An 8,965-nucleotide genomic window follows, 5' to 3' on the forward strand; every position below is an offset into this window, starting at 1 on the left:
GGAAACCGGAGCCTCCCGGAGAAAATCCACACAGCCATGGGGAAAACGTGCACACTCCACACAGTGACCCAAGCAGGGAATCGAACCTGGGACCCTTGTGCTGTGAAGCCACAGTGCTAGCCACTTGGACCACCATGCTGCCAGAATCTGAATGAGCACTTGGCACTACATAACTGTCAAGGGTTTGGGACAATTGTTGGCAAATGGGATTTGGTAGGCAGGTCAGGTGTTTTTCGCGCATTGGTACAGACTCGATTGGCTGAAGGGCCTCTTCTGCACTGTGATTCTGTGAACACCAGTGGAGTGATTAACAGAGTTAACGTTCCAAGTCTGTGCACTGGTGTAACGCTTTTCCGATGAAAGGTCACAAGAATTCTCTTTCTCAATCTTGGCAAAAACTACCTGATCTACTGAGTACTTGTAGTATCTACTGTTGCTATTTCAGATGCCCAAGATCTGCGTTATTTCATTTTTATTTCCCGGACGACCCTTGCAAAATGGAACCCACCACGAGAGGGCTTGGGATCCAGGAGTAAGATCCCACTGTGAAAATAATGTTCACGAAGTGGAAACGGATTCACTCAGTCATCCCATTTCCTTCCACAGCAGCAAAGTCACACCAGCGAGAGATCAGTCACGTGTTCTACCTGGTAGCACTTCAGCTTTCAAAGTTCAAAAGATTTGATCTACAATTAGTGCATTCTTACCGGCAAGGCACGGTTTAAGTGAACGGTCTCGGGAGGAAAAAAATATCACTGTCATGACAGCAGTTGAGACGCCACTGAGTAAATATATAATTGTCGGGGTTTGATCAGTAATTACATCTAGAGCAGGACTATGATATCTGTGCACTTTGGTTGCTGTATTAGCTGTTCTAGTAATTTTATATATTGTTCCTGTAGTTCCAAAACATAATTTTTTATTCTTTAATATTTCAATGATGTGTACCATACCCAGCATGCGCAGAGAATCAGCTTGCGCCCCTTTCTCACAAGAGGAGCGCTTTGCCCAAGCAACGGGGTGAGTTTTCAAATGGAGCATGCGCATTAGCTGTTCAGATAGCGCGTGCGCCGTGCGTTTAGAGCCGCTGCGGGAAGGGGAGTCTCTCAGCTGCGAAAGTCCAGTGAAACAGACAAATGTAGGAAGGTAATAGAGGCGGCGGACTACGTGGGGAGGCTTCATAAGCACTCAGTGGACGCCAAAAAAAAAAAACAGTATAAGAACCGATCGGTCCCGTATTCGCAGCAAACGGGGCCGCGGCAGCAGCTGCCCGAGTTGGAGGCCCTGAGTTAACAGCCGCCATCTTTTTCGGGGGCAAATGCAGCAGAGCGCATTCACGGTCATCTTGCAGGATGAGACAATGTTGTGAATATCGAGCCTGGACTGACATGGAGGGATTTTGGAATCTTATTTCATGGGTGCTGAGAAAGTGGGGGTTTTACACAGAGAAATCTCAGTCCAAGAGAAATGTTCGCCTCTTCTCAACATCTATTCTTGGACTGACTGTGATGCGTTTTCTTTACAGGATATTGGACAAGAAGAATTTTGGAGACGGTATCTCAAACCAGATGAAAACCAGACACAGTCACTTGATTAATCGGAACCTGAATATAGTAAGTATGTCTTTGGAAAACAATCCAATCATCTTTTGGCAATGTCATGGAGGGATTGGAGAAGAAAAGTGTCTGCTGGGACTTCAACCTTTTACCTCGATGTCTGAGATGAGCGAAGGAAAGGTATTTTACAGACAACACAAACATTGGAAGGAAAGTGGTGGGAAGAATACATATAGAGTTTCCAGATGGATATAGATAGGCTGTGAGTGGGCAAAAATCTGCCAGAGTATGATTTTTAAAAAATATATAAATTTAGAGTACCTAATTATTTTTTCCAATTAAGGGGCAATTTAGAATGGCCAATCTACCTGTCCTGCACATCTTTGGGTTGTGGGGGTGAAACCCACGCAGACACGGGGAGAATGTGCAAACTCCACAAGGACAGTGACCCAGGGCCGGGATTGGAACCCGGGTCCTCAGTGCCGTAGGCAGCAATGCTAACCACTGTGCCACCGTGCTGCCCCAGTTGGAGTATGATGTGGGAAAGTGTAAAGTTGTTCACTTTGGAATCATAGAATTTACAGTGCAGAAGCCCATTCGGCCCATCGAGTCTGCACCGGCCCTCTTGTGCCACACCTTCACCCGATCCCAGTAACCCCACCTAACCTTTTTTTTGGGACACTAAGGGCAATTTATCATCGCCAATCCACCTAGCCTGCACATCTTTGGACTGTTGGGGGGGGAAACCGGAGCACCTGGAAGAAACCCACGCAGACATGGGGAGAACATGCAGACTCCGCACAAACGGCGACCCAAGCCGGGAATCGAACCTGGGACCCTGGAGCCGTGAAGCAACTGTGCTAACCACTGTGCCACCGTGCTGCCCTGATGATAGTAGTTTAGTTATATTCCCTAATGGATATTAGTGAGCAGTTTGGTTTTTACAGCAATCTGGCAGCTCTCATGGTCACTTTCTTCCCTGGTGCCGGACCCACAAATGACTAGATTCATTCAGCTCAATTTCACAACCTGTTTTTGTGGGTTCTTTCTCACTCCCTTCTTCTGTTTTAAATTAATTCCGCAGGGTATTAGAAGGAGAGGATTTGCAGTCAGAAAACTGAAACTAAACATCACATCAGGATCTGGCAGAGTTGCCCAATTTATTATCACCTGAATATCATCAGATTTTGAACATGGTAAGAAAAAACACCGTTCACATTGGGAAGAAACCTTGGAAATGTGAAGACTGTGATGAGCGATTCAGATCCCCGTCTGAAGTGGAAATTCATCGGCGCAGTCATACTGGGGAGCGACCGTTCACCTGTTCTGTGTGTGGGAAGGGATTCACTCGATCATCCAACCTGTTGACACACCAGCAAATTCACACTGGTGCCAGACCATTCACCTGCTCAGAATGTGGGAAGAAATTCATTCATTCATCTGACTTGCTGCTGCACCAGCGGGTTCACACTGGGGATAGACCGTTCACCTGCTCTGAGTGTGGGAAGGGATTCACTTCTTCATCTGAACTGTTGACACACCAGCGAATTCACACTGGCGAGAGGCCATACACCTGTCCCGAGTGTGGGAAGGGATTCACTCGGTCATCCCACTTGCTGAAACATCAGCGAGTTCACACTGGGGAGAGGCCATTCACCTGCTCTTATTGTGGGAAGGGATTCGCTCAGTCCTCCAACCTGCTGCAGCATCAACGAGTTCACACTGGGTCGAGGCCATTCCCCTGCCCTGAGTGTGGGAAAGGATTCACTCGATCAACAGGGCTGCAACAACACCAGCGAGTTCACACTGGGGAGAAACCGTTTCAGTGCTCTGAGTGTGGGAAGGGATTCACTCACTCATCCAACCTAATGAAACACCAACGAGTTCACACCAACCAGAGACCTTTTAAATGCCCAGAATGCGGGAAGTTCTTTAAAAGTACCCGGGACCTGATGTCTCATCAACGTGTTCACACTGACGATAGACCATTCAGGTGCTCTCATTGTGGAACTGGATTCAGACGATCATCTCAGCTCACTCAACACCAGCGAGTTCACACTGGGGAGAGACCGTTCACCTGCTCTAAGTGTGGAAAGGGATTCACTCAGTCATCCAACCTGCTGACACATCAGCGTGTTCACACTGGGGAAAGGCCATTCACTTGCTCTAAGTGTGGGAAAGGATTCACACACTCGTCCAACCTGCTGAAACACCAGCATATTCATACATCGGAGAGACCATTTAAATGTCCAGACTGTGGGAAGTGCTATAAAAGTTCTGAGCAGCTAATGCGTCATCAACATGTTCACCATGATGAGAGACTGTTCAGATGCTCTCATTGTGGAAGTGGGTTCAGACGATCATCTCAACTCAATGTACATCAGCGACTTCATACAATAGAGCAGCTATATACTTCTGAGTGAGGGACGGGATTCACTCGATCGTCCAAGTAATACCAGTGATTGGATGTTGATGCTAATCATATTCAGGACTAAATCATGTTCATTGGGGTCTGTTTCTGCTGATGTTAATAAACTGCAACCCAGTTACAAGTGTTACTGTTCTGGGCAAAAGTGAAATAAATTAGTTTTGTGTCTCACACACAGTGTTGAGTCTTTATAGGCTCACAGGTAAATACAATGATTGGTTTTTACTGATAATTCTGTCCAGGATGAATAATTTTCATTGGGGTGGATTTCTGCTGAAGTTAATAAGCTCCAGCCCAGTGATAGCTGTTTATTTTTTGGATAACAGTCAAGTAAGTAATCTTTGTGTTAAACATATTGTGTGGTGAATCTTTTAATACCTCTAACACACCTTAGCTCTTTTTGAAGGGCTCTCCCTCTCCCCTGTCTCCATCCGTACCGCCAACAACAAGATTGAGACAATTTAATCAGCAGCTTCTAATGCTTCCTTCCCCCCCCCCACTTCCAGTATCCCACCGGGACAAACTGTCTCTGAAGGTTCCCCTTGTCCAAGCCCTCAACTCAAACTTTCTCTCCCTTATCACTGTCCCTTATCCTGTCACGCCCTCTCACTTGTCTCTTGTCCGCGATGACACTAAACTCGGTGACAATATGACACAACGCTGGTGTGTCAGCAGGTTGGATGCAATGAGACTTCAAGGGACCTTGGATGCTCAGTGAATGGGCTACAGCATGGCAGCTGAAATATAGTGTGAATAAGTTTGAAATTACCCTCTTTGGGAGAAGATAACAAAAACTTGTCAGTGATTGGGGTATTCGGTGTCCAGAGAGACCCAGATGTCCTTGTTCATGGGTCACTTAAAAACTAGCATTCCGAACAGCAAGAAACTAGTAAGGCAAATGGTTTTTCAGCTTCATCGCCAGAGGATTTGAGTACAGGAGTACATATGTCCTACCGCAATTGTAAAGAGGCGTTGTGAGACCATACCTCAAGTGTTTTGTACAGTTTTGGTCCCCTTATCAAAGGGGTTTACCATTGAGGCAGTGCAACAGAGGTTACCTAATCCCAGGGATAGCGATATTATTTTCGGAGGAATTGAAGGGATGGTGGTCTGTATTCCCTAGAACTGCAAATAATGACGGGTAACCTCATTGAAACCTACAAAATGCTTACAGGGTGTGACAGGTTGGATGTAGGTACGATGTTTCTGCCGGCTTGTGAATCTAGATCTGGGGACACATTCTCAGGGTAAGGCCATCTAAGATTAAGCTGAGAGTGGTTTTCACTCAAAAAACAGCCACTGTGATATTTTGAGAAGTCTTTGGGAAGAGATGCAGTTTGAGTGTGGGCCACGCCAAAGGAATTGAGAGCCGGAGTTCACCCATGAAAGCAGCAAGGTTGAAAAGAATGATGACGCCATTGGGCTCAACCACACAATTCTGAGATTAAAGGTCTCAGGCATTATCAACTGTGTTAGTGTAGCTAATAACAATGAGGTAACTGTGAAAATGCAATGAGAGAAGAAAATTGACCACCAGAAACCCAAGGGTCCAATGCATTGCACTCAATCATAGAATCATAGAATTTACAGTGCAGAAGGAGGCTATTTGGCCCATCGAGTCTGCACCGGACCTTGGAAAGAGCACCCTACCCAAACCCACATCTCCACCCTCTCCCCATACCTCAACCTAACCTTTTAGACACGATGGGCAATTTAGCATGGCCGATCCACCTAACCTACTGTAGCCATGTAAAATGGCCACCTGCAAAAGACTATGGGAATTGTGGTCAATTTGGGATGCAGACAGGTACACAGCCTCTGTGTATTGTGTAAAGAAACCAGACTTGGTTGAAACTTGTATCCACTAAGAGTCGGTCACTATTTCCCCCAGGACTATAGAGTTTGAATCAAGGAGTTACAACAGCAGCAGACTAACCGGTGCCACTCCCGCTTATTTGGAAAGGCCTACGTGCCTGGGACAATGATAGCTGGGACCCGCCCAGCTATCAAGGTATCCACCCCTAATTGGCTGAGATCGCTGAGGTTGATTGAAAACCCTATTGATCCATTGGACCTGGAGTAAGGACCGCTCAAAAGGGTGCAAAAGAGACAAAGAATAAAAAGCCCTGAGCAGTAGAGATCTGTCTCTTTTAGGAACGGCCTGTGCACGACCAACTGCAGCAGAACAACCAAGTTCAAGGACCCACGACCATTCCTGAAGGACAAGCCCAGCTGCGACGAACCCAACAACTTCCAACCGACCACGTGGACCCAGATAAAGGCCTCATCTCGCACAGTGCCGGTCACTCGAAGTTAAGTAAAGGTCATCTTATTCGTTAGTTGTAGTTTAGTATGGAACCACGTGTTTATTGCAGAGATACAAGTCTTGCATTATTAATAAACTGTGTTTTTAAGCTAACATACTGTTTTGTTACTCCGAGAGATCCCACAACTTTGAATTAAATTGGAGGAAAGAGAATGAACCACAAGAGTAAGTTTCATATCGACCAAATATCGACCGAATTTTGGAAGTGTGCACTAACCGCATGCATAAGTAACAGGGAAGGGTAAGGTAAACTCGTCAGACTTGCATGCAAATCTAGAGGGATTGTGAACCGGAATATAGCCGTACCAGTTGTTTGGTCGACTGCTTATTTCCCCCTGTTCCAAATTTTAAGTAGAGAAGAGATGGCAGTGCAGATGAGAGAGAAGTCGATGAATCTGCAACAGCAACCCGAGGTCGCAGTAGCCGACAAATCAGCAGTGCCCCATATGGGAGGATGTGTTGAGAAAGTATTTAAAGAGAATGGATGGCCCCTTTGGCCGAATTTTTGTGCAAACACCGAGACAGGTCCAGGAAATATAGGACAGACTTGGTGGGAGGATTTATGTAAGAAAAATAAGAAAAATGCAGTTAAGTTCAGAAAGTCAATTGCAATAGTGTGCTGCTTGGCACAGTTGCGAGGCACCGAGGAGGTCGTCGAGACGCTCCACAGACAGTTAGAGAAGGAGAAAGAGAATGAGGGAAACAGTAAAGAAAGTGAGAACACTATTGAGGAACTCCAGGAGAAGTTAGCCGCTAAAGACGGAAATCATCGATGTTAAACGTGCCCACCAGTCTTGCATAGTACACCTTAGCAGCTTCCAGACCCAGTACAACAATGCCTATCAAGATACACAGCAGGCAGTCTTGATAAGAGAGGAAATTGAACAGCAGGTCACCCAATTAATGAATAAATGCGCTGATTTACAGGCAACTTTAAGAGCGCTCCACCAGTCCACTAAAGAACAGAGACAGAACATCGTTGACCACGTTAAATGCCAGCAGAAGATAGATAAGCTCCTGTCAATACTTTCAGTTCAGAATGGTTTTATGTGTACCTTCGGGACAAATGAGACAGATGAGAAAGAGATGGCAGATTGGGAAGAGTTAACTGAAAGCGCGCAAATGTATGTTAAAGGAACGGAACGTCAAAAGCAGCTGCCATGCATCCCAAAAAGAAAGGCACCGGCTGCACAGATCGCACCAACCCCCACAGCTGCCCCGCAACCCATGAATCCGGTCACCACGGAAAGAAGGATAAGGGATCAGGCAGGTCCAGATATCACCAACATCACCACACTTTCGGTAACTCAGTTAAGGGACGTTTGCAGTAAAATAACTCCATTTCAGCCCACTGCAGCCCCACATAGCTTCTTTGAGGAGGTGCACCAACAAAAGGTGATGTACGGATTAGATGAGAGGGAGGAAGTTAAATTGATAGTAATGAGCCTCAGCCAGTCAATATGGTCAGCTTTGCCAGACCCGCAAAACGTAGGAGGAAGAACCCTAGAGGAAATGATGGCTGCAATATTAGACGCTATCAGATACAACAAAGGGGTTCCGGTAGAGGGTTTGAACAAATGCAGGCAAAAGAAAGAGGAACATTTGGCTCCCTTTGCCAGTCACCTCAGGATACATTTCAAGGCAGAATACGTAAACTTAGACCGCGCTCACCTCGATGATGAAGGCATCACTAAATGGTCCCATACCTTAGTTTCACATGCCACTGAAGCAAGTAAAAGGGATTGTCCAACTATGACCCGGAAGATACCACGCATAATGAGATTTGGTTACTTAGACGCGTACCCAGGGCATGGGAACAGTCACTTCAGGATCAGATGGACCAGAATGGAGTAGAAGCCACAATGTATCCAGTCAGAACTAGCCAGGAACCCACATGGATAAATGAGGGCAGAAGAGAGGAACATTACCCCTGAGAACAGTACCGCAGAGCACAACCCCAGCCCACGTACCACGAGGTTCATGTTACAATTGTGGACAAGTAGGACATTTTGCCCACGATTGCAGACAAAATCCCCTACACCACCAATGACCTCAACAGCCCAACGCCTCACCCAGAAACAATAGGCCAGACCACAATCATTAGCTGCGACAGCTAGAAGGCAACACGCGCCTCATGCATAACGTAAATACCCATTGAGATAACCTCGCTTATAACTCCCTAGATTGACGGTGTCCAGCGTCTCCAACATGCGTCTGTGATATGCACTGGCATAACGTCGGAAGACCGGTAGTCACAGGCACAGTATGGAGACAAACAGTTGATTTTCTTTGGGACAAAGGATGATCCCGAACCACACAAAACTCCGCAAACCTATTCCAAAAAACACCCTGGCCCACCGCAGATACCATCACACTCAGTGGATTCACAGGCCACAATGCAAGAGGGACACATCACAGCCCCTATATCCGTTCAAATAGGAAACGTAGCCACTACCCACCCCGTTGTTCCAGTAGACTTACCCCCCGACTGCAGAACACATCCCAGGCATAGGCTTTATGAACTCCCATAACTCCTCCTTCGACCCCGTAAACAAGTGTGTCTGGCGAATGTCCAAGACAGCTAGAGCCCCCTCCATGCTCTCAGGAGGAGATTACAAAAACAGGATTTGCTCAGTTGAGGAATATTGGTTTAAC

At 46.4% G+C, this 8,965-nt stretch overlaps 1 protein-coding gene across 3 annotated transcripts; it reads left to right on the forward strand.

The window, feature by feature from the left end:
- Positions 1-1,031: 1,031 nt before the first annotated feature.
- On the forward strand, positions 1,032-4,648 carry LOC119952300 (zinc finger protein OZF-like). Of its 3 annotated transcripts, none has more exons than XM_038775937.1 (3): positions 1,032-1,146; positions 1,526-1,613; positions 2,641-4,648. In XM_038775937.1, exon 3 carries the CDS (start codon positions 2,750-2,752, stop codon positions 3,977-3,979), a length of 1,230 nt encoding a protein of 409 aa, XP_038631865.1. In that variant the 5' UTR covers positions 1,032-1,146; positions 1,526-1,613; positions 2,641-2,749; the 3' UTR covers positions 3,980-4,648. The 3 variants fall into 3 exon arrangements, with proteins under 3 accessions (XP_038631865.1, XP_038631866.1, XP_038631867.1); XM_038775938.1 differs by having other exon boundaries at positions 1,069-1,138; XM_038775939.1 differs by lacking the exon at positions 1,032-1,146 and adding an exon at positions 1,160-1,429.
- Positions 4,649-8,965: the final 4,317 nt, after the last annotated feature.

The sequence above is a fragment of the Scyliorhinus canicula genome, chromosome 17 (genome assembly GCF_902713615.1).
Source record: "Scyliorhinus canicula chromosome 17, sScyCan1.1, whole genome shotgun sequence".
Lineage (NCBI taxonomy): Eukaryota > Metazoa > Chordata > Chondrichthyes > Carcharhiniformes > Scyliorhinidae > Scyliorhinus > Scyliorhinus canicula.

Excerpts from the sequence above, each read along its gene's own strand:
- LOC119952300 (XM_038775937.1), top strand. The coding sequence starts at position 2,750 with ATGGTAAGAAAAAACACCGTTCACATTGGGAAGAAACCTTGGAAATGT.